At 45.7% G+C, this 25,840-nt stretch overlaps 1 protein-coding gene across 2 annotated transcripts in view; it reads right to left on the bottom strand.

Moving 5' to 3' along the window:
* The window catches only part of LOC144166281 (cAMP-dependent protein kinase catalytic subunit 1-like), a 71,882-nt gene that overhangs the window by 16,035 nt on the left and 30,007 nt on the right, over positions 1 to 25,840 (bottom strand). The window contains exons 2-9 of one of the 2 annotated variants that reach the window (XM_077695819.1): positions 23,650 to 23,709; positions 20,614 to 20,675; positions 15,577 to 15,705; positions 12,285 to 12,383; positions 8,617 to 8,699; positions 6,824 to 6,950; positions 4,557 to 4,652; positions 1,053 to 1,175 (exon numbers count right to left, since the gene is read on the bottom strand). In XM_077695819.1, the coding sequence (XP_077551945.1) occupies positions 1,053 to 1,175; positions 4,557 to 4,652; positions 6,824 to 6,950; positions 8,617 to 8,699; positions 12,285 to 12,383; positions 15,577 to 15,705; positions 20,614 to 20,675; positions 23,650 to 23,709 (779 nt within the window). The remainder of the gene's footprint in view (positions 1 to 1,052; positions 1,176 to 4,556; positions 4,653 to 6,823; positions 6,951 to 8,616; positions 8,700 to 12,284; positions 12,384 to 15,576; positions 15,706 to 20,613; positions 20,676 to 23,649; positions 23,710 to 25,840) is intronic. The other variant, XM_077695820.1, reaches the window with a different exon arrangement.

Below are 25,840 nucleotides of genomic sequence, written 5' to 3' on the forward strand. Positions count from 1 at the left end.
GTTTTGCGACACCTCCTTAAACTTGAGTAATGTAGCGAGTGAACTGGGCATGTTGGTGTAAGTTAATATCGCACAAAAGCACTGTTATGACTCACTGGCGCCATGTTTGCGCGGGTCAGTCACCCGCCGGTCGACCTCCCCACCGCTTGTCGACGGAAACGAAAGGAGGCCGACAACGCGGCGGCGGCCACTGATTGACAGCGGCTTTTGAGCGGTGTTGAGTGTTGTCGCCCCAAAAGGGATTAAGGAGCCGCCGGTCTGCCCCCGGCCTAAGCAACTGAACGCGTGTGCGCGTGAAAGCCCAGACGGCGACGACCGGACAATGGGACCCAGTAGCGGCGGCAGCACAGCGAAGAAGGCAGTGGCAATGGTCAAGCCATTAACCCTTCCTGGAGTGATTCCACGAACCTTGTTAATCTGTGCTGTTAGGCTCCCTGGGAACGCAGCGCGCGGCAGACACCAAAAGGATACGCGGCGCCCAGGCTCCTGACGAGTGGCAAGGGTGTGTGTGTGTGCGTGTGCTGTGCATCTGCCGACATACCTGAAAGGCGTGTCCCTACCCGAGGGCGGTGCTTCACAGCGAGGAACGTACACATCACCATTGGTCTGCATTGTTTTGTATGGGGATCCCTAACCTAGGGAACTAGGGATCGGGGGTCAACAAAAAGGGCGTGCTGCGGCCCGCCAAGCCCTGTCTTCTGTCTTCATCTCGACAACTCACTGTAAAAATGTAAATAAACCCGTTGAGTTTGCTCTAAGCTCTCCCCTAGTCCTGGCTCGACGGAGCGACGGCGACCGGCCCCGCTACCAGCAGACTGCGGTCGCTACAACTCGAAACAAGACGCGACAGCACAAACACAAATGAACGGAAGGAACGGGGTGTCGTTCCTTTCTTTCGCTGTTGTACAACATCTCCTCCAACACTCATCACCATGTTGTGCATTCAGGATACAATAGCCCCACAAGCTTGCGTCGATGCACAGTCCCCTTCAAATTTCTGAAAACATTCCCTCGACGCGGGCCACTGCAGCAAAGACTGCACGTGCGCTCACCTTGCCCGAGACAATTTTCTCGTAGATCTGGATGGGCTGGTCGGCAAAGAAGGGCGGGTAGCCAGCTGCCATCTCGTACACCAGGACACCAAGGGCCCACCAGTCCACCGCCTTGTTGTAGCCCTGCAGGTGGCCACCAGAGAATACAATCAGAGGTGGAACAAGCAAAGCTGTTTAAGCTTTTACTTCCCGTCCAGCGTTACAAGAAAAAAAAAAAGCCAAGAAAACAGACTAAGCACATGCAAGCATTCGGCGTCGGCTGGCTCGATCTTCCAGAGCACTCTGCCCAGAATTCGTGGCGTGATCTCTCGCATGCTCTTCTCCTCACCAGTTCACATTCGTTCGCGCCCAAGTGGGGAGCACAGGCGCCGAAATCGCGCCAAATATGCCGAGTTCGCAAAGTTGGTTGCCGCGGGTTCTAGCGCACGCTGACGCGGTCTACTTTGGGTGTGATGTGAAAGCCTGCGAACAAAACAATCCGGGCCTGCCAGTCACAGGAAACTTTCAGCGGCCAGTTCAGAAACCCAGGTGAGGCGCAACAGCCAGGTCTCCGACAAAGGGAGAGGGGCCGCTGGCTCTGCTGCACCTCCAGCCTTGAAAAACCACTCGTGCAAGCTGTGCCAATTTTCTTTTCGTTTCAAAGGTGCTTTTACTGTTTTGCCGAATCATTGAAAGTGGGGGACCAACACTGGGAAGCAATGCAGATGCAGAGGAGCCACAATTACAGGTTGCTGCATTTCAATCAAGCTCGGAACTGCGGAAGGCAAACGGAAAAAATGGCTGAAATTCCTCATTCATTTGCAAAGACACGAAAGCCTTGTGCTCGGTTGCAACTGAGACGAGTCTTAGGCATGCAGTGTTGTAGTGCTCTGGCACCGCCAAAAAGCGCCCACCGGATTATTACTGGTAGAGGAAGTGTTTAAGCCAAGCTGCCAACGCTGCCAGCTATGATAACTAAAATCATTGTCCCTCTCTAACTAGTGCAGTGCGGGGCCAGGCTCTCCTGGTGCTGCCACATGTGAATATTGCACCCAATACACGTCACGGGACAAGCAGTGCCACCAGCTAAAAAGCTTGCCGCTTGTGATTTCACTTCACCCACGCCTTACAGCTCCAGCCGAAAGTCGAAAGATAACGCCATCAGCTCAGACGAGGAGAGAGCTTCCAATCAGCCCTGCACACCGCCAGCTGTTTGCAGACCAGTTTCGTTTCCGTACGAGGGTATTTCCAGAGGTCTAGTGTCGCTGCTTAGTAGAACTGTCGATTCTGACAGAGTCTCCAACAGGCTTGGCATTGTTTCTTTTTGAACATGTTAGGCAGCGCTGCCATGTGGGAGGCTCACAGTGCTGAACATTGTTCGTCGTGCGACAGCTGCTCAATGAAAGCTTGCTGGACATGGTTCTACCGCTTCGCACCTTGATCCTGCAAGCGGGGCTACCATAGCGAGTTAGAAGATGATAACAGACCATAAGTGAAAGTCCTGACGGACAAGTGACAGTATATTGACAGTGAATGTCAACAAGCATCCACCCCAGACTTTCGTTTTCAACCCCAAGCAGATTTCTTTACATTGCTCACTTTTACAGAATCTTGTCCTGGTGTAGTCTTCGACAATGTGTTTTCACATCACGCGAGGAACCATTGGTGCCTATAATAATGTCAAACCAGCAGATTTATTCCAGAAAAACATCCAAAATGGGAGATTGGGCCTCACCACAAGGTGCGAGCAGAACGCATGACAAAATTTTTCTTTTATCTGACAAATTGTTTTGCGCAACTCAATGTTCTTTCTAGGATGGGTTTTTGGAATGTTTATTTACAAAATGTATATTCTAATTTTTTTTCTGCTACTCGTGGTTTGTTACACACAACTTCTTTGTTTTTCATTCCCTCCGACGTGTGGACAAAACTTTTGAAGTTGATACTTTTTTTCGTAACCATTATTTATAAAAGTATTATTAAAACTGGCACTGTTGGAAAGGGTGTTGAATCATCTGCCTTTTATGTCACTGCAACGTGTGCCTAACCAATATGTTTACAATGTTTAGCAAAAGAAAAAAAAGAAGTTTTCTTAGGCACTTAAAATTGGTCAATTTTTCGTGGTAACGAAAGGGTTCGCAGATGGCTACAATGTAACAACATACAAGGTGACCAACACAAATCAGAAGAGAATGCTACAACCGGCTGAGACACTGCCCCATCTCTCGAGTGGCTCTCGTAACAGCGAATTAACTAGTATATGAACAAATCATTCCGTCTATTTACTCATAAGCCACAAAAATATGAATTTCATTTAGTGGCTATTTAGCAAAACTTCACATGGAACAGAATACAAGCATGCCAGAAATTGCAGTTTCCAACCACACAAAGCAAACTTAACTCTTTCGCGACCACAAAAAAATGGCCGATTTTGAGTGCTTCCACGAAACATTTTCTCTTGAGCTACTGGACACAATTAGCACTGCTATGCGTGGCATTGTAGCTCACAGGTTGCTCTTTCAAACACATAACAGCAGTTTTGTGAAAGGTACAAATATTTACAGTTTATTAGTCAAATAAACAGAAAAAATGCACAAATAGGTGTATACACACAATACGTATAGGCAATTCAATACTGGGCCTAAATGTTATTTCTGAAATTCTGAGATATACAAGTTGTTTCTACGTTCTTAGGCTATGATTGAATATATACATAAATGCCGTACACTGAGTTTCGGATTTTTGCGGGCCCACCAACCTAACAGCTCTGACAGCTGCGCCCCTCCATGAAGCCACTCCAAAATGTGCATCCAAGCGCACTTGTTCGCACGCTCACACAAAATCCTTATCACTTCAGTGGCAAAACCAAGAAAAAAATCCAGCCCGTCGCTCCGCAGTGTTATTTCGACATGAGCGCCAGGCTATCGTGAAGGTGAATGATAGGGTGTGATACGGCGCGATACGGTGCGATGCGATACGGTACGGTGCACTGGGCAAAATATCCTCACCGCACACTGCCCAGACCCTACACATGAAAATATAGAATTGCAGTCCGAGGCCGTCTTCACCAGAGCCATAACTCAACGAACCCACATCCCTGCTGGAGGTACCATGAAGCAGGCGCCAAGTTTCACTCTCGACCCTGTCTCCACACACGAAATGTAAACGATAATGAAATCGAAAAAGGAGTTGCCAATAGATACGCCAGATGGCGTTAGTTGTCCGCAAGGCACTGTTTTTAGCTTTCGTGGGATGTTTGAAATCATCGGAACTGTGTGTCCCATGACCTATGGCGTGTAAAAAAAGTTAAGTTACTACCACCAATCCCTCTCTTCAAGAGCAGACTTTTTTTTTTTTTTTTCTAGATGGCAGATACTGTGGCCACAGTTATGAACCACCATAAAGAATCCCATTCCAAACACCGTAATCGCTTTCCAAGGCCGAGGACATTGGTGTCAGGAAAATTGAAAGGAGTATTGTAGTGTTTCGAGGCGGGTAAAAAGCATTGCATGACGGAGAACTGACCTTGCTGAGAATGATCTCTGGAGCCAGATATTCGGGCGTCCCACACAAGGTCCAAGTCCTTCCCCGGACCCGCTTGGCAAAGCCAAAATCTGTAACCTGCAATTACATCACGTGTGCATCATTAAAGGAGCCATAAAGACAAAATACAAGTTGGGTTTATTAGAAAGACTGCTTAGACTCGATAACAATGATACAAATATCATCGCAATCTTCGAACAAATAATGGAGATATGAAAGAAAACGTGAAGCAGTCGCGACCCCCCAGCCAATTTCCCACAACTTTTCTATGACGTCACGGAACCTTGTTTGTGCGATTGGCGGCCGCCTAACTGACCTGTCGCGACGACACATGACTGGACGTCTGTAATGCGGCCTCTAGTTCCATTTGAGCGTATCACTTGAATGCTAACGAGCAGTTAACGCACTGAAAATTATGTTTTATTGTTGGCCCGTATGATGTCATTCTTGCTCGTAACACGTCACTGTGGCGCAAAATTTGAAAGTTTTTAAATACTTTTGCCTTTTTTTCGTTAAAATACATCTTTTGTGGCTGTAATGGAGCTGAGTGAGATACTGAATCCTAGTTCTTTCAAATTAAACGAAGTTGTATTTTCTCTTCATGGCTCCTTTAAACATTCCCACTTCCCTAGAAGCCATTCACAACTCAACAAATTCGTTCAGTTAAGCCAGTGAACATAGATAAGCAGAAAGCAGTTGATTAAATTTAATTCCGGATATATCTGTACTCCAGTGAAAACATACATGAATCAAAATTTACAATCTGCTCATAGTTAGAGGTGTGATTTCAGCTAGGTTAAAATTTCAGTACAAAATCGAGGTAGCTTAGAATTGGAATACCATATTTAGATACAGGTAAGTAGGTTTTCGATTCCCAATTAGAGTTCACTTCATGAGAAAAAAAAAAAAAGGCACCATCCCTCCCCTCCGTATTACCTCCTCCTGTCCAGCAAGTTACTGAAAAATGCAGTTTTAATTTAATTCCAAAACAAAGCATAAACACATACCTGCGCAAGGGCCACACTTTCTCTCACAATTTGGACAGGTTCAGATGCAATGCGCTCTCACAACAGATGGACGAGCATGCAGGTGTATTCAAAGAAGCCGCCTTACACTGCACGTGTGCCTCCTAAGGCTTTGTGTTCGCAGTTGCGCCTGGAAGCTGCTATTACGTAAGGCAAGGACTGAGCAGTTCCCATATCCAAAGGTACGACTAATACCCCTGTCACACAGCAGATCTAATGACATTTACAGCAAATGTCATTCGCTCTAAATGTCATTAGTTCGGCGCTACACGAAAATACCGAATGACATTTGAGGCGAATGACATTTAGCGGCTAACTGAGGTCCCAGACCTCAGTTAGTGGCCAAATGAGTCGCCTCTACAGCAATAGCGCGTCCCTAGACCGGAAAATTCAGTAACAAACCAAAGAATACTGTTTCGAAAAACTGTCAGTAAACTTATATTTTCTTTTTTGTATTGTTGTTCTAATAAAGAAAGACCAGCAAGTACTAACAAAAAAGAAAATCTCGTTTCCAGTGCGCGCGCTACCCTAATTCGGATATTTTGCAGACTTGTCTCAGCTTGTGATGTCTACGGATGTCACCTAAATCAGTGGTTTTCTTGTTTTTATTTAAAAAATATTCCTTTGTTAGGTTTTTTTTTAAATATTACGTGTGAAAACATTCTAGATGCGCTTGAAATGTAATTTTGCGGTTTTGCGAGCTCGCTAATCGTCACCGCTATCACAATCAAATGACATTTGTACCGCTGTGTAGACCCGCACGGCCGAGCCGAATGTCATTTACAGCTAATGTCATTCAGTTTGAATGACATTGACATTAGATTTGTCATGTGACAGGGGTATAACTTACAACACCCAATGGCCATTGCAGTAAAGAAAGAAAAAGACTTTGCGCTTGCAGGTAGCGTTTCTGTGTGAAGGAATGTTTGACATCCACCTGAAAGGCAGCCGTACGGCTACGGCTGGATGGGCTGGCTCATCTCTTCTTGGATTAGAGCGCATTTTATTGCAGCAGTGAAATTTAAAGCTGCACAGCTGCGTTTCCAGTGGATGTCAAACGTACCCTTTGCACTCTACCACGGGGGCTTCCCCTAAGCTGGTCAATGTAAACTTTCGACAGAGGTATTGGTGCCTTCGTCATCAAAGCAAGCCAAACCAATCCGAGCCAAGGCTGGCGCGCAACTTAAGCCGAGAAGGAGGAGGAGACCGAGGGGCTGGGTATACCTTGATGTAGCCCGTGTGGTCGATCAGCAGGTTCTCAGGCTTCAAGTCCCGGTAGATGAGGTCTAGGGAGTGCAGGTACTGGAACGCCAGCACAATCTGGGCGCCGTAGAACCGCGCATGCGGCTCACTGCACGAGAAGAAAGGAGCGAGCGAAACCATGGGCAACAAGGAAAGGAGGCACGCTAGCCAGAATTTCACTCTACTGCCCTGGCACGCACAGATCCTGACAACTCAGGCAGTGTACAATGACTAACAACAACATCGCCAAGCACCTAAAAACCTCGGCATTGTCCTCAACCTTTTTCGCTCCCAAGCGAGGGCGTGCCCTTACCAAAAAGTAGATAGGTCTATTGCACTTTTTTTTTTTAATTTGAACTTTCTTATCTGCGTAGTTGAAATGATTTTATCCATGCATCACATCCGATTAAATGCGGTTAAAAGGTATTTTTTTTACCTGTGCGGGCTTTAAAGAAGTCAAGTCACTCCATTACGTCCGCAAAATAAAATTATGAAGAAAATTTCCCCATAACATGCGGAGGAACAGACCCTACCATTGTGAAAAACTGTTGCTCATTATGAGGAATAGATGCAATCGGTTACTAAAGGAACAAAATTTGGGTACTCAGTCTTTCATACAACATTTTTGTACCTAAAGGGGGGCTCAGCTGTCTGAATATTTTTTAAATATTTCGGCTGTTGCCATGCCAATCGGCAGACATGTGGTACAGCATGTTGTGGTACACATAACATTTTGTGTAGGGTCATAATTAATAGCTCGGAATTCACAGAAATTTCCCACAAAACCATCGCAGGTAGGTTGGTAATGCACTGGACCTGACAAGGTGGTCAGAAAACGAAGAATGGAAAACATTTAGGTGACAAATGTCTGTTCATTGCATGTGTGTCTTGGAGCAAAACAACTTAAAAAAATTAAGGCCTGTGCTCATTAGTTGAGCCATTTACCAACAAAACCTGCGCGCACAATGATGAACTGCAACGTGGACTGCTTCATGCTTCACATTTTGAAGCGCAACATTTCCTCGATTATCATGAGTACCTACTCCGTAGCAACCAACAAAAAACTGGAATAAAAACATCCAGACTAAACGAGGACTCTGCTGGTGCTGCAAGAATGTCACTATACAAAGAACTCATCGGTCGCTGCTTCATCTGGTCGGTTGAAGACATACTTCGAAACTGTGAAAAATAGCAAGGCTCTGTTCACCTCATCAAAGGCCCTAAAACTAGCCTGCCCTTTCAGGTACGATTCACAAGGATTTCAGTCAGACACTGGCATTTCAACAACTACACTACTTTCAACCACCAAGGTTACACTACAGCGCTACATCAAATCTGGAGGCTGCCCTTTGAAGTGCGGCAGTGCAACAACCAAACGCCAGGCACAATAACGCTTTACCTTGGTAGTGAACACATCCACCTAGGTTGGTCACTCATTACTAGAACATTTTAGCTCAGGACATCTTGCCATCATCTAGACTCAAATGGCACCTAAACAGCAGCTTTACAACCAACCTAAACTTCATGGAATGCCTGTATGACCTTGGAGCTTATCCTGTCACAAGTGCAGCAAAAGACTGCCGTTATCAGAGCTCCAGTATGACCAAAGCTGCAGTTTCGGCGTCTTCTGCCAGAACTAAATGAGGGGAATCGAGAAGCTAACAAGTGTCACAATTACTCGTTCTTATCAATGCCTCTCGTGCCATGAAGAAGAAGACTGACGAAATTGCCAAGCCTAGAAGAGGGAGTGAAAAAAAACTGAGGCTCATACTCACGAAAATCTCCCGCTTTTCCTTAGATGGGAAAACATCTCGCCTCCAAGCACATACTCCAGTACCATGTACAGATTTGAGTTGTCCTGGGAGAAGAGGGGGGTTTTGTTTCAAACATCAGTGAAACACAATCATTTAGCAAAACTTTCTGGAAGCACACTCGATCCCATACAGCCAATATCCCGGCCGTTTTTGACACATAAGCTAACCATGCAGAAAAGCTTTCGCACAAACCCGAGTTTTGAAAGTTCCATCCCGAGTGGTGGGCAAGACTGCAATAAGCATGCTGAATTCAGCAACGACTCTATACTACAATAACCTGACGTCTTTTTTCCCTTCTGTGTCTGTGACTTGGGCCATCTTTCACCTTTGCACGTAAAGCATTTACACCCAAAAGCAAAAGTTCATGGACCACGAAAGCAGCAATTTTGGGTTATTTCTCAGCCGCATGGCAGCCCGGGGTATTCTCCATTACCTCAATAAGACATCTACGACATCTACGACAATACGACATCTCGCATGCACACGGAAGTTGGTCGGGCTGCGACCGGAAGAGAGATAACCTAAAATTGCCGCTTTCCTGGTCCACAAACTTGTGATCGTGGCTGTACGTAAGGAACGCATGTGCCAAGGCGTACAGCCAGCAGTTGAAGTTTACGGACCCCGAAAATTCAGACTGAAGCTGACTTCACCATTCAATTTGCAGCTTGGAGTTTGTTCTTGGCACACTAATTGTAGCAAGTGAACAATCGGTTACCCGTACTTTGAAAAAAAAAAAAATAATAATAATAAAAAAGGTCAGTTGCAACTACCACATAGGCAAGATAAATTTACTCGAATCATGGCTGCCCTGGCCTATTATAAGCTACTGGCGCTAATGGAACACGACTTGGGGAACTTGCGTTAAGAATCTGCAAAGTAAAATGCTACGCACGGATCGCAATGTGACTGTTTAAAATAAACTTAGCTCTTAAACAGCTGTGAATTGTTGTAGAAATTTGTTTTACATAATTTGAACGTGTGGTTTACCCATGGTACACACAAAGCACTAATGCAAACATTATTCACAAGAGCTTCCAACCACAGCTTGAAGGCATGCTAGACTTGTTGCACCTGTTCATACAGAAGCACTGCAATAAATTCTAAGTACAGGAGTGAAAAGTTGGCCAAGTATTCCGGTAAAAGACTTCAAGCTCATGCACTACCACAAAACTTATCAGCCATTAATTATTTTAAGCATGCTTTCTGCCCCTATCACACAATAACAATGCAACCAAATCTCAATTGTAAGCACGCACTCTGTTTTGCAACCTAAACCATCCATATAGTTCAGCTTACTGCCTGGTGCTATCCATAAACCCTCAAGCCAAGATGTGGTTATAGGGCTTGAGATGAAAACTTCTAAGCTTGAGCCCCTAGTCAATAAAAGACCCACTACCTCCAAATTAACAGCACAGCCACGAGAGCCAAAATGGCACCCACATACACCAAAACTTTATCACCCCAAAGGCTTTACGACATCAAAACTGCGTCAAAAGTGTGTCAAAACCTTCGCTGAAACTGCGTCCAATTGATTGTCAAACCCTCAAAGACCCCGATAGCAAACGAAGAATGAAAGCATGTGACCACATTTCGTGCACTAAGTAGCCGCATCTTTGAACGATCTAAATGTATACCAATACGTGGCTCATGGGATAAAGGAATACTATTGTGCTCCTTAATGATCGATGTGTGCATTGTCTTATCTAGAACCATTTCTTCTTCACGGTTTTCAATACAATAAAACTGCCTAAAATCATAAAATGACCTTGCAAACAGGCACTGCTTGATATGTTCAGCCGATTTCAGGGGTCATTACTGTCACAGTGCAAAACCTGACGATTGAAAATCATCTTCCGATTCCCCATTCGTGTCCTGATAACAAAAACCAAACGCTGATGCAGAGCAATTACAAGGGAAGGCAGGCCCGCCTTCTTTGGAAGCAGTGGCGTGCGATGACCACGCCCCTTTGCCACACCCAAGTACTAATGCCGACGTGTGTCAAAAATCGCGCTTCTTTTGCAAAAATGAAAACAAAACTGATTTCGAAAGGGCACTTTTCAGGCTCACCCTTATAGCTATACTTGTTCTAGAAACGCCTGGAATGCCACGAAACGGGGCTCCTAAGGTATCGTTCAAATTGAACGATTTTGAACAGGCGTGGTGATGAAAGGGTTACTGTACAACACTTAGCACACAGCTTGCTGGCCAGCCGAACCACCTGTTGCCTACCCATAGACCTGCGAAAGTGAGTTCAGGTCGTCGTCATCATCACCGAAGCTCCTTAACTCTTTCCTTACCGCGCCTATTCAATTTCGATCTATTTGATCGACGGATTCAAGTTGAAATACCCGCGCCCCAACGCACTCCATGGACGTGAGGCGCCATCTGAAATGAAGCTCAGGAAGCACACAACCCGTGTCAGTTTCGGTTTTGGTTTCCGGAGACCCGGTGATTTTTGACCTTGCTGGGAAGATAAGCGAGCGCCTAGCGATAGCGGCAGCCATGGCGTCGTCGTCGTCGGGCGTAGGGTCTGAAAGGAGTCGTCGTGTTTCTCGCGATTCTAGCGTTGCTACAGTCGATTTTTCTGATGAAAGTGGTAGCAGTGGCCCTGAAGAAGATTCCCTATCATCAGAGTTTAGCACCGACAGCGATGAAGCCCTCAATCAACCTGGAACGTCTTCGTCAGCTCGACGGTGAGTTTTTTTTTCGGGATTTATCGCGTTTTTGAGCGCCTGCGAGGGGACCGAGCGTGTTGTCACTGTTATAATCTCTATCCGCCGGGTCTCTACGTCCTATGGGCGCGATTCGATGCCTCCCGCTGCACAACGCGTGAAGTTTTGTCCAAGACGGAGACCGGGGGTCGATCTGGGCATGGCGCGACGGGTGCTAACTTTTTTTTTGCTGTGCTAACAATTTTTTACGTGTACTGTTGAAACTTTTAGGATAGTTAGCTATATAAACGTGCCACAAAACGTATATCTTGAAATTTTTTTACTGACTTATTTGTGCCCCCCACGCTCACTTTTCCATAACTTTTTTGCGGTAGTTGCAAAAATTTTGTTTCTTGGGATTTTTTTTCTGCTATTGTGTTGCACACACACATTTTATACTTATATCATTAAAAAGCGCATTTATTTGTCTACATTTTGGTATATTACAATAAACATGAAAAAATTTTTATATAACAATAAAAAAAATTTTCCTGCACCTTATGAAAACGGGTCTTTTCCTGGCGGTAAGGAAAGAGTTAAGGTGGCCTTTACTGTACGACCTTTAGCAGAAGCATACCACTCCTTATCACAAAGCTTGTATCACAAGGCACAATCACAAAGCTTTTGTTAATTTTTTCTTCCAGTGTTGTGAAGGAAATGAACGTTGGAAACAGGCACACTGTGCCAGGTTATATCAGCCAATACAACAGCCACCCCGGCTCCTGGATGCACTCTTTTCTATACTAACTCGCTAACACACACTAACCTAGGTGCCTGTATCTACGTTTGTTATGCTGTCGATGTGACAATAAAAGCAGCACAGTGGTTGTCGTCCAGTGCCCACAGTGACATGACCCACCACAGAAGCTGCCACTGAAAATAACGTCAAATTTGGGAACGAGTCCCACGTCCTCTCACCTTGAAATGGTACGCTAGCTTGACCAGGAACGGAAACTCGACAGCTTGTAATATCCGCTTCTCGTTTAGGGTGTGCTCTACTTGTTTTAGCTTTACTACCTGAAAAGAGACACACAGAGAGAGAGAGCAACAAAAGCAGTCAGGGTCCACGCCTCCTCTGGGAAAAGTGCACAGAATGTGGTGACACGTATGTTCATCAACACGCACTCCTCCTCCCCAATCGTGCACGGAGCGACTGCGCTCCTCCTCGACAAAGACCGCTGTGCATCGTTCAACTTCACTGCCTCTCTCGATAAAACGCAACCCTGTTCCATGTTTCCTTCACCTGTTCCCGATTTGGAGGGATTACCACCACTGCCCCGATACTGCTCATCACTTCACACCACCATGTCTGTAAGGAGCGGCTCATGCCCCAGTCATGAAAAGGACGGGGTCTTGATGATGACCATGTGGTATGGCGTACACAAAGCTAAGTAAAAACTTTTCCCCGGAGCCAAGCATACACCACAGTTTAGGGTTAACACTTAATTCTGAAAAACAAAAGTATCAGCATAAGCAAGCTTCGTACAACACTTGTGCAGAAGCCAAACATCGCACGAGTCTTGTATGTTTTTTGACCTTAGCCATTACGGCACAGCAGAAGGCTGTAAGGAGAGGAACACAATTGCGGAGGGGGGGGACTGGGTGACACACGCACGTCCGGACAAACGCTGTCTCTACATCGTAGCCTGTGATAAAATTAGCCACACAAGAGGCCAGAAAAGGGACGCATCAGCTGCATTTCAGTGTACGTGGCTGCACAACAGCATGCATGGTGACATTCTGAATTTCTGAACAGGGCGGTTGTTTACGACATGTGGAAAAAAGAATTGCAGGTTGGTAGCATGCTCGAAGGCCAACAAAAAAAGCCTATTATAGTGGATGCTCCCATGAGCGGTAACAATGAGAACGGCAGGTGCGAGTGCATCACATTATTTCCTCGGTGGATCGGGGTGCCAGTACTGTGACAGGCTGGTTTAGCCTCGCGACGAAAATCTGCTCCAGTCAATCATTGTGGCCTCACTTAGATCACACGGGTCGTAGAAAGCCACACAGTAGGGATGAGATGACTTATTAGCTGTGCTTTCTTTGTGACTGTGGGCCACGCTACACGGTTGGACCCAGTGCAATGTTCTGGAACCCTGATATACTATAAGCAAACTAAGACCAAATATTAGTAAAGGGTCTGCGAGTTAGAAAAGTGGAACAACGTGCATTCTTAAAAAAATAAACCTCGCGCAGCATCAGCAATGCTGGTGAACTTCTCGTCTCCAACTCGAGCCAGGTAGGACCCTAAGGATCTACTATACGTGAATTACACAACAATATTTCACCGTACAGCTGGAATGCATAACTAACACCGCATCCAAATGCGGAACAACATTACGGAATAAATATTTTTGCGACTACCATAAGGAAGTGCGCACGTGTTTATCTTTTTTATTATTTCATTTACTTGATCTGCCATGGTCATCAGGCGATCATTATAGACTCCTTCACCCACTTGGGGCTACGTTAATACAACTACCTGCTTATACGTAAAACTGCTCATACGGACGGGACAAGGAAAAGAAGAGACGGGAGGGGCGACGACTCACAACTAGTTTTATTGAAAAATGGAGCATGCTAATATTCCCACACCGGCACATGCACACACACACGTCAACATCCTTATCACATGATGTAAAGGTTTAAAAAATCATACTCATTTCCATACAAAGATATGGATGGTTCACTCACACACGGGTCATCATGCTTCCGAATGAAGACGGCATCAATTAGTTTTTTCGCCACCTGTGCTCAGCTTCTGCTCAGCACCTTCGTCCAGAGTCAAAACCGGCTCGCGTGGCTTGCCTTCACCAGCCACGCAGTGGTGCAGAAGGGGGGAGCCCGTTTCGTTACGCATACTCAGCTGGTGTTCCCGTAATCGGTCGTTTAGACAGCAGCCCGTTTGACCGATGTACGCCCGCATGCGAGCGTGATGATGTTACCCAGCCTAGCCCAAATCATCCAGCCCAAACCCAGCCCAAATAATCGAAAACTATGTTGAAGCGAAAGCAAGCCAGATAAATGGTTCGTTGTGGCGAGGACTTCGTTGCATTGACTTCTATGGCTAGCACACGGGGAATTGGAAATATTTTGTTGAAGTGGAAATTTTGTTGAAGCGCACTTCGTTGTAGCGGAATTAGAGTGTACCAGCATTTTGGTTTCTGCCACGGTCACTTAATATTTCTCAGGGTATCTTAACCCGCATGAGAAATTTTAGGTGTTATTCGCCAGAGGCAAGCAGCACCAATGGTTGGTAGGATTCATCGTCGTCGATAGGAGTTTCTCGGAAACCTCAACAAATGTTCTTGCTGGGTTGGCAAGCCAACGTAACATCTACTAAATCATGTTAATCCCAGAATATCATCTTGCCTTATCCTACCAACCATTTTCGTAAAATGTTCGAGAGCTTCATGTCCCATCCACACATGCAAGGGCGGCCTGCACACTGCCAAGATAACAGAACAACAGAGTGTCAATACCTGCTGTACGACATTGGTAAATGTAACCGATGTGCTGTGAGATACAAGTTCTGTGCCAGATTATACACCGCAGTGTACTGCTGTGACACAGTTATTCAGTAAATGCAGCTTACTAAGACATATCGTTAGAAAGTTTCAGGGTCAAAGAAACAGCTCTTCTATACCTGAGGATGCATTCTGTGCAAGCCTACTCGCCTGTTAAGCTAGTAAAGTTATCTCAATCGATGCAGCGCTCTTTATTGTCTCTCTATCGTCGATTTACAATTAGTCTATATGCAGTACTCAATGCCACATGTGAAATAAACGTTTCCAAAAGTGTCGGCCCCTTGTCTCCTGTTTCTTTCTTTTGACCCTGAACTATGGTCCTGCTGCAGTCAGGACACACACGTCACAGATGCCAAGCATGAAAAAGTGCACGTTAGGGGAAACCAGTGAACCAGATTGAACCGTGTACACTTGCCTAGTGCAAACCTCGGACCCTACTCTGGGCAGAATGCATTTCGTGGTCACCATTTCTAATTCCTCAGAATGGTTTTAAATGTACCGGTAATATGATTCAGACACAAAAAAAAAAAAAAAAGACTTTTTGTCGACAGGGCCAAGCACATTCTGGCCCCACGTCACGTCCCACTGCTGCTATAAGCAAGTCGGCTTTGCAACAAAACGAGCCACTGAAATAAGAGTGAAAGATGGTGTGCTGCAGGGCTGCACGCTGTGCCCCTCACCTTTTGCTTGTCTAATATTTTCATGGCGTAGTAGTCCTTGTGCGCCTTGTGTTGCACGAGCATCACCCGGCCGAAGGAGCCAGTGCCTAGCGTCTTGATCCGGTCAAAGTCATCGAGGCTGGCTGTGTTCTGCGAGAAGGAAACGAGATGGCAAGTGACCTCACGGGTAACAACATCGGAACACTACGGACGATTACCAAGCCTTTGGTAGATGTTCCTGTAAAACGATCCACAGTTAGGTAGTATCTTAAAAGCACGCTATACACACTATACTCCTCAAGAAACCCTGAAACATGTAAAGGACAGAGAAAGAAGGCACAAGATGGACGCTGTGAAATAGTTGGTAAAACGCTCAAAAGACCCATGGTACAATAAATGTATTGTAACAAAATGGATAGTTGGGCGAGTTGGCGTGCGTTGATGCCAAAGTGATACAGTGCAAAACGGACGTTTTCCGCTGTACCACTTTGGTCTTTCATCCGTTTTGCGCCGTACTGCTTCTGTCCGTTTTGGTGGGTGTTCACGTTGAAGTGGTACAATGCAAAACAGACAGAAGCAGTACGGCACAAAACAGACAAAAGACTGAAGTGGTACAGCAGAAAACGGTGACGTCCGTTTGGTGCCATACTGCTTCTGTCCATTTTTCGACGTACCACTACAACGTGAACACCCACAAACTCACCCAACTATCCATTTTGTCCCAGAAATGTGTACAGGTGATGTTCAAATCAACCACCCTTTGATAGTTCTGCATAGCAACATGCTGGGCACACACCTGCTTCACCTATAGCCCTAAAAAAAGCCATGGCTAGGGTGATATATCGGAATATTTAATTCGGCACAGCTATTCCTGGTGCGCAAGGCATAAGTTTGGCCCACTTGCTAGCTAGCTTCGATGCCCTTCAGGTTAATCGTGTAAATTATGCGCAACATCAACGTCAGGTAACTTCAGGTAACTTTCTTATTGGCATGAACCACCAGGGCAATATAATGAAGCACTTATTCCCCAAGTAGGCGAATCAAACGTGGGAGCACATTGCCAGGTGTTATTTCCACATGGCTGCATTTTTGCCGAAAGGTTAGCAACTGGGAAATGGTAGTACTGAGAAAGATGCCATAGGGAATGTGTGCCGGCTAACTCTGTACGTTGACAGTACTAAACGATAGGGATGTCGTGCGCCAAGGGATGAAAAAAAAAAAACAAGGGCTATAGTCATGCACAGAAGCAGCAGGTTGTCCACAGACACCAAAACTGCAGCGCCACACAATACTCAAGAGAATCCTTGGCAGGATGGTTGGCGCACGCAACAGTTTCCAAGCGCAGTGGCATCCCCTGTGACCATGTCGCACTAATAAAAAAATAAAAGTACAGCAGGTCCTCATTAAACCTAACTTAAATAGACAATAATTATACCGATCTTAGCAGATGTTGATTTTAAGCAGTAATTTTGTGCACTGCATCCCTAACAAGGCCAAAGTGTTTGTTCACCTTAACCATGAGCATGAATTCATCCTGTCTGAGCACATACTAAACAGCCGTTTATAGTACTCAGAACCCACACGATATTAAGGGCAGTGCGACGCATTTGGGAAACGAAATTTTTATTAAAAAATCATTGGTGCGAAAAAAAATCTCCATCATTCAAGACTGCCATATTGAACACACTGGATAGCTCCCACCCACCTCTCTTTTAACACCCTTCGCGGCATTGACAGCATTGAAATAAACGGCACAAAGCTTTTGTTCAAAAGCAGCAGTTCTTACACGGGCTCCTGATGGACACACAAAAGGTGACACGCACAGCCTTTCCCTTGTACTAGTGACTACCCCTTAGCTGCCCAACACCTCTTCATTTTGTCAGGGTGTATATTCCCTTGCAGCAACAGGGGACAGCAAAGTTTCAACACTATTTAAAGGAGCCATGAAGACAAAACACAAGTTTGTGTTATTCGAAAAAATTCGTGTTTTATAGTGCCCCCAGTGCTTGTCCGAATGAATGTAAACGGTGCTTTTTTCACTGAGAAATTAATTTAAGTTAAAATTTGGATTTTCCCGCTAAATCGTGTGCTCTCGTGGTCTGCTATGACATCACAGGGCCTTGTTTACCGTTAGTGAACCTAGATGGCGCCCCCACACCGCGGCGAGCCGTTTTCTGCCTTTGGTTTGTTTGTGAAAGTATTTGTACCTGGCTTGTTTTGTTCACGGAGACAATCGTTTCGTGAAACATGGTGCTCGCTCGACAAATATGGCCACGTAAGATATCGTCGCTTGCGTCAATCGGCCAGTGTCATCTGAAACAACCCCAAAGCCCCGCAGTCCTGCGCAGCTAAACCAAGCATAGTGCGCACAGTACCAACACCAGTACACATCAGTACTTCTATGTTTGCGTGTACTTTCGTAACTTCCACTGTTTGTCCCACCATCCTTAGGGCTTTAAAAAGAATGTGCCCTAAGTTTTAGCGCAAATAGCTCGTTTGGCAAGCTTATAAGCTCTGCCTATTTTGTGTTTGCTTTTTCCAGTTTCAGCCAATCGCAGAGCTGGCACATATGACATCATAGGTTCTGTTGCTAGAAATGAGCTAGTGGGTCGCATGGCCATTCCCTTTTTTCTTAATTATGTAGCTTATGTGAGCGAAGTTTACGTTAAAAGTGGTGTCAGTATGATTCTAACGAGGCGATCTTTTGAATGAACCAAACTTGTGTTTTCTCTTCATGGCTCCTTTAACACTGCAAGCATCCAGCATCTGGGGGCCTGAGGGTAATGGAACATGTCCTAGTACAAACAAGAGTCAATCAACGGAGAAAAAGTAAAGCAGTATTTAAATCCTGCTCAGCAGGAAGAGTACGTGATTAGCTTTGCGCAAACACGAAGAAAACACTCCGATCCCCTCAGGATTGCCACAACACGCCGTTCTCCCCCTGGACCACAGGTGCTCATGAATTGGGAAACGCACAGTGGACTGGCTTTTAATCGGTGGCAGGATTCATGTTGCGTTTCCCTTTCAGTGCTCGTTCTCTTGTGTCTCACTGGTAAAAAATTGGCCGCGTATCTGCTCCTTTCGTTGTAAATGCCGTCAAAAGACGATAGTCTTTATCGACTTTTGCCAAGTAAATGCCTCCCTTCGCTTTCCCGCTCACCTCTCATGTTGTTCCTGTTACGTCGCGCTCCTCCCAAGGTAAAGACGCCAAAGGTTTGCTTAAATCATTTTAAATTTCCCGCATTCCACTGCTCCAAACCGGGTGTCTCGATGCCAACGCTGCCGTACGGCGAAGACGCACGTTAATCGAGGTGCCCTACTTAAATGTTTATAGAACCGCGTTTTCCTACTCCACGTGCGTTGCAAGCAGAACGTGGAACCTATCTAGTGGAACCTTGCGTAACTGTTGCCGGTTGATTTCTTAAAATGGTGCCATAAGCTATAGTGGCGTGGGCGACAGCAGGCGACGGCGGAGTGAATTCTTTTTCTGCAGTTGATGAAGTATTTAATTTCGCAAAAGTCAAGCATGTTTGATTTTTTTATAAAGGAACACTGCAAATATCACTTCTGTATTGATTTGTTGTCTCATATTTGTGTATGTCTTGTTCTTCAACAATGTTGACAAGTATGAACATTGTATGTTGACAAGTATGAACATTACACCGGACATAGACGGGTAGATTTAGCTGTGACTATATAAGACTATTGCGCAGGCATTGTTTTGCTTTGGCCGGGTGGCTGAATCGAGTCACAGACAGACAGACGGACAGACAGACAGACATACAGACCAAAATTTCTAGGTTTAAGTAGCCCAAGAAAGACTATCATCTTTAAAAGCTAGCTTCTCTAATTTAAAGTCCTACTGCCCTCAAATTTCATCTCGGCCAAATTTATTTTGAACACGCAGTATGTGTCATCAAACCAAGTGGAACATGACTGCTAGCCCCGTAAAATGCCTCATTTATCAAAAACGACTAAAATAGCTCCGTCGCAGACAACGCCACACCTGCGGGCTGATCGCGCGAGCAGCCATAAAGCGGAAGTGACATTGCAGCCTGCCGGGTGCTTGTCCTCGGGCCAGCCAGTCATTAAGTGGGGCTGGTTAAGTGAAAGTAAATGAAATTGCATTGGCCGGACCCCTTTCAGCCAGCCAGGAAAATCGGTCAAGCTCCGCTGGGTGCACTTTTCCCAGGGCTGATGTGAGTATGAAGCACTTTGCGTGCAGGTTTGCTACGGCCAGCTGGTCGCCCACTCGCCAGCTGGCACGGCATTTCAGCCTGGCCGTAATGGCCACACTTTTCTCTATTTCAGTTTCAAAACTAGTGATTTTTTTATGGTTGTTAGCGCCGTGCATACACCGTGCATTCCAGCTGTAATATTTTGTGTTCTTGCAGTCTTTTCAGGCCAGCTATACGGTTTTGAAGAGGGCAGAATTTTGAACACAGCTGACCTTTAAAGGAGCCATGAAGAGAAAATACAACTTCGTTTATATTTGAAAGAACTAGGATTCAGTATCTCACTCAGCTCCATTAGAGCCACAAAAGATGTTTCCCTAACGAAACAAAAAAAAAAGCAAGAAGTATTTAAAAACTTTCAAGTTTTGCACCACAGTGAAGTGTTATAAGCAAGGATGACGTCATACGGGCCAACAATAAAACACAATTTTCAGTGCGTTAACTGCACGTTAGCATTCAAGTGATGTGGTCAAATGGAACTAGAGAGGCCCCATTACAGATGTCCAGTCGTGTTGTCGCGACAGCTCAGTTAGGCGGCCGCCAATCGCACAAACAAGGTTCCGTGACGTCATAGAAAAGTTGCGGCAAATTGGACAGGGGGTCGCGACTGCTTCGCACGTTTTCTTTAATATCTCCATTCTTTGTTCGAAGATTGCGATGATATTGGTCTCATCATTATCGGGACTAAGCAGTCTTTCTAATAAACTCAACTTGTATTTTGTCTTCATGGCTCTTTTAAGGTACGCAGCTAAGCAACACCAACTACGTGTGCGCTTGTTCAGACCGTCTGATGCGATCTCAGAGGAAAGGAAGCTGGACTTACCGAACTAGGGCTGGCCCATTTTTGTTCAAAGGACTTCCTCGCCTCCTCAAGGAACCTCTCAACTGCAAGGAAGAATCACACAAAAGACAAGAAATGATGTCAGTTATGCAGGGCAAGATGACCCCCATAACAAAAAAATGTGACAGCTTTAATCAACACAAGAACTGCTGGCTCTCCAGGCATACTTTTAACTAAGCCAACGGCTGGCAAACTGGGAATTGTGCTCAAAGCAGCATTTTTTTTTTTACCTTTTGATACTTCGAAGTTTAGCAGCTAGCGAGAAAAACTGATGGAGGAATGATGTAACATAACGATGTAAGCTCCATCCAAAAGTTATGCCACAACTAACAAATCAAGGATAAACTAAGCAATTTAAAAAATCAGCACACAAACCTCTGTAAAACAAAGACAAGTTAGTGTTAATTAGAACCAACAACTCTAAGCAAGCAGAACATCCCAACCAGGCAAATTGAAATGCATGCAGTGATCTGCACAGCGGCAGACGTAAATAAACTGCTACAAAAAACAAGCAATCATTCAATGATGCCAAAATGCAGTCGAAGCAGATGAGCACTTCTTCGTGTACTTTGTGTAATGCCTAAGGGAAAAAAAAATCTTCACCATTCACGCCGCATGTTTGTTTGCAACGACCGGAGAACTACGCAGGACACAAAAGAGAAAAGCTGTCTCCAGTCCATGCCTGGTGTGTGGTACGGACAAAATGGTCCTTTAAATGCCAGACCAGGCATTTGTTACTGGGTCCATCAAGAAATTAGCAACATTACAGCGCACAGTATGTCCAGTAGAGTGGGAACATAAAGTGTCACACAGGAAGATTTGGGCTGCCTAGCAGTCATATCGAATTACACGTTCCACTGCCTATAAGCCGTGTATAGACGGGCACAAAGACTGGCCCCAGAGGCATCTATGCGTGTAAGTGTATCCGTCCGTCAAACTTTTGTACCACTTAACTTCCAGCGGCCCCGAGGGTCCCCACAGGCTCGCTTGGAAGACTAGCTGGTTTACCTGTGAAATATGGGTAATCCGTTCGTATGACTAGTGAAGAGTTGTTTGGCAGGGTAGGACAAGTGGTTAGCGACCGAGCATCGCAGTGCAAAGTGCAAGTGCAAATGGAGCATGCAAATGTTGCAAGAGATGAGGCCGCAGGGATCTTTCGCACAGAGCACAATCGGGAAGCAGGCTGTCTCTTTAACGACGTGGCCATCGGAAGACCATCTCAAACACGGTTTTTTTCTAACTTGTAGTTCTGTGGGAGTTCAGAACTGGTGAGGAGTTCGCTGGTATGCTTTGCAACACACCTTTATTGGAAAACTTTGTTCATGCTGGCATAGGAAAATTACTTCTTTTTGTGCCTTCTCCCACGCAGGGATAGGCTGTTGTAGAAGTTTGAGTTTGTAATTAAATTTTGGGGATCAATGAATATCCTACTTCTGTGTCATGACACCGATTTCTCGCATTCGATGCAGAGGGGGCCATCAGAATGAATGTCAAAACATTTTGTTTGAGGTTGCTCTATGTATTTCCAACTCGTCTCAGCTCTTATTCCTCCAAGTTTATTCTAAAAAATTGGATGAGGAGCAAAAAATGTAGTCTCACAAACTACCACAAAGGCTTACAAATTTGAGACGTGCTAGGATGCCGTTTCAGTGCTCCCAGTTTTAACTTAACGGCAACCAATTTCGTTGCTGTTACATCCTTCGGTCAGTTCAGGCATCGCTGAATGCACAGGCGTCCTCAAATTTCCTCCAGTGCATCAGCGTGTCATCAGATGACGGTACATAAAGCCTGGAGCACAAACTTCCCAATCCAGACTCAATCCTGAGTTGGAAGCTCGACTATGCTCGATCAGAAGTTCATCCCCTCATCGGCCAAACGTGACCCCAAGATGTGATTGTACTTTTAAGGTGAACGCTTAAAGGGCCCATGAAAACAAAATGCAAGCTTGATTCATTCGAAAAATTGACTCAGAGTAGCATTGACACCTCTTTTAATGCAAACTTCACTAAAATAAGCTGCATATTAAAAAAAACTGACAACAGCCATGCGACTCACTAGCGACTTTTTCGCGCCGAACCTACGAAGTATTATGGGCAGTTTGTTGCGACTGGCTGAGGCCGATGAAATCCAATGCAAATACATGAACAGATTAAGCAAGGATTATAAGCTGCACAACGAGCTTTTTGTGCTTAAATTTAGCAACAATTATTTTTACAGGAGTAAGAATGCTGGGCTGCGCAATGGAGTTTACAAACGAACATGTAAGCATAGATGCCCTAGTGCACTTGCTACACTGGCCAACGCTGCACAGCTGTCGAGTGTGTGGGACTTGTCTGACAATACACTGACCAAAACTGGCATAAGCAACACTGCCACTTATGTGACCCCTCCTGTCGAGTCCAACGCAGTATTTCATGAAGCCATTACTATCAACAGTAATAAAATTAAGCTCGCTACAAGTCTGGTCAAAAAAAAAAAAAAACATGTTGAGACATTGGTTCTTCGGCAGTACCACTCTGCCATCTATGAAGGGAGACGTTAACCACGATAAACAAAAAACCATGTTTTCGCCATGGGTGGCAGCCTTAGTCAACATACTAACATTTGTTTTATAGACCTGCCCTGGATAGGTCATTGTCGACATCACGCAACACACAATGTGGTGGAAGGATTGAAATTTTGGCTTAAATTGTTACATTTGGCTTAAACCAGACAAGCGCTGAGGGCAAATGGGCTTGGGGGCAGGTGCCCCTGTTGCACTCATCTGCCGATGCCCAAGACAGAGTTGTATCTTCCTGGCCCGTTTAAGATACCTAACTGCGATTTACTGCTTTGTCCCCCTGATATCTGAAACATTCCATACACAGTGGTCAAGAAACGTCTCCGGCTGCAAAAGCATGAAGTGTGGTAGTGCGCAGAGCAGCCCCCTCTTAGTCCCAAGGGAGAGAGGCAGTGGCGAGTGTGTGGAAGGGGAGTGCGAGGAGGCAATAGCAGCCTTTGGGCAGGCAGGCGGCCCACCTGACACGGTGCCACTGCTCTTGAACGGAGGGGGCTTTGATTGCGTTGGTGTGGCGCCCCCTACAAAAGGGACAGACACAGAGGACGTGACGCTGGGGGAGGGGGAGAACAACACGCTTGCTGGTACACCACACAAACATTTACACAGAGCATCCCAGCACAGTTGGGGGGTGGGGGGGGCAAGACGAGAAGTAACATATTGGCAGGGAAAGACAACAGAGGACTACCTTGCGTGGTGCAGTGAGCGCAATGAGGAGGTGCGCAATGAACTTGCCCTATGCCACCAATTTGCCCTACTCGTGGAACACTTTGACTCCTCCTCAAGAACTTTTGTATTAGATGGCACTAGCAAGTAGGGTCCGGCCCGACCGGTTTTTTAGACAGCGGGACAGTTGCCGGTCCGTACGTAAAACCAGCCGACAGTGGCTGTTTTTTTTTTGTTTTTTTTTCCATCGTGTCGCGGGTATTTCATTTTTGGCTTTTTGCAAGCGTCAATACGTCAACCACGACGATAAGTGTGCGTCGACAAGCTCTGCAAAGACACGTGAGCCAAGAAAATACATGGCCGAGCATGATTCCTGAGATGGAAGGGGACAAAAGGGAGGAGCAACAACGAAACGCCTCCGGCGCAGTCAGCAAGTGTGGTAGTATTTCAGTGCAGCACATCCAGAGCACTAACAAAAATCTCAATCACTTTCAGTACAAACAAACGTTATGTGGATTTCTCTGAAGGAAAACGCTGCAATAAATGGCACTGCATGAAAAGAAAACTTGGCGTCTCTTTTTTAACACATTCAACCCTCGATTTAGCATGCCACGCCCCCCCTCCCTTCCCCCCCCCCCCCCCCCGAAGGGCCGGTTTTTTTCTTCGGGGAAAGGTGGCAACCCTAGCAGCAAGAAGATTCATAACTTGTATCGCAATCATCATCATCATCATCATCATCACCAGCCTATCTACGCCCACTGCAGGGCAAAGGCCTCTCCCATTATTCTCCAATTACCTCGGTCCTGTGCCAACTGTGACCAATTTATCCCCGCAAACTTCTTGATCTCATCTGCCCATCTAACTTTTTGCCACCCCCTGCAACGCTTGCCTTCTCTAGGGATCCATTCTGTTGCCCTTAATGACCAGCGGTTATCTTGCCTTCGCATTACATGCCCTGCCTTCGCATTACATGTATCGCAATGGAACATACCAAGTCTGCTGCTATGCTCTTTAGCCTGCTTTATGCTGCGCAGAACAAGTTGAAGTAGGGGGACTTCATGATTAGGGTTGCCACCGTTCCCCGAAAAAAAAAGGACCCTAAGGGGGGGGGGGGGGGGGGGGGGGTATATAGAATGTTTAATTTCTGTTGATGGAAAGCTTGGGCATTGCTCTGTCTGTGCTTCACTTAAAAGTAACCGCAATTGCTGACCGCGGCGGCAGCATTTCGTTGTTTTGTTCCTTCGTTAGGTCCCCCTCCATCTCAGGCAGCGCGCTCGGACGCGTATTTTCTCTGCTCGCGTGGTTCTGCGCAGCTTGTCGACACTTATTTATTGTCTTAGTTGTTAAATTACGCTTACAGGGGTGAGACAGCCCAAACAGATTTGGGAGCAGTTTTCGGAGCAGCAAAATTTCGATTTTGGAGCAGAAGAATCTTGATTTGGAGCAGTTAGGGACATTTAATACATCGTCTTGTGAGCTTAAAAAATCATTATTTTAGCAATTTGCAGGGTCAAGTGCACATTTCAATCAGTTTTGAATACACAGAACACTGAAACAGCCTTACCTGAAGGAGTTTTTAAGAGTATCACAAAGTACTAACTGCACTACCTTTTTCCTAACTGGTGATATTGTGTTGCGGCTGCACGCAACCCTGACAACAAAACTGCCATTAACATTAGAAAGTTTTAGCAGTCCGTCTGTTCTGTTGGTTACTTTGTTACCAGGTTGACCGGGACCAGTCTGCGCCTGCGCGCGCGGAAGGGCGAGGAGGCGCGGACAAGGCGAAGGCAGGCCCGCGGAACTAATCCCCCTACCGCTACGAATACCCAAGCGCCCAGTCGAGTCCCGGTCAGCACGGTAACTACGTACACGACGGAACAGACGGACTGCTAAAACTCTTATCAAATTTAAGGGCTCCGTAATTGTGGCGTTTTTTTGCCGTTTTAATGCTAAAATTATTATTTTTTGTAATCCCAAGCTGCGTTG

The sequence above is a fragment of the Haemaphysalis longicornis genome, unplaced genomic scaffold, assembly GCF_048455015.1.
Source record: "Haemaphysalis longicornis isolate Haplotype H1 unplaced genomic scaffold, Haemaphysalis longicornis Haplotype H1 scaffold_163, whole genome shotgun sequence".
Lineage (NCBI taxonomy): Eukaryota > Metazoa > Arthropoda > Arachnida > Ixodida > Ixodidae > Haemaphysalis > Haemaphysalis longicornis.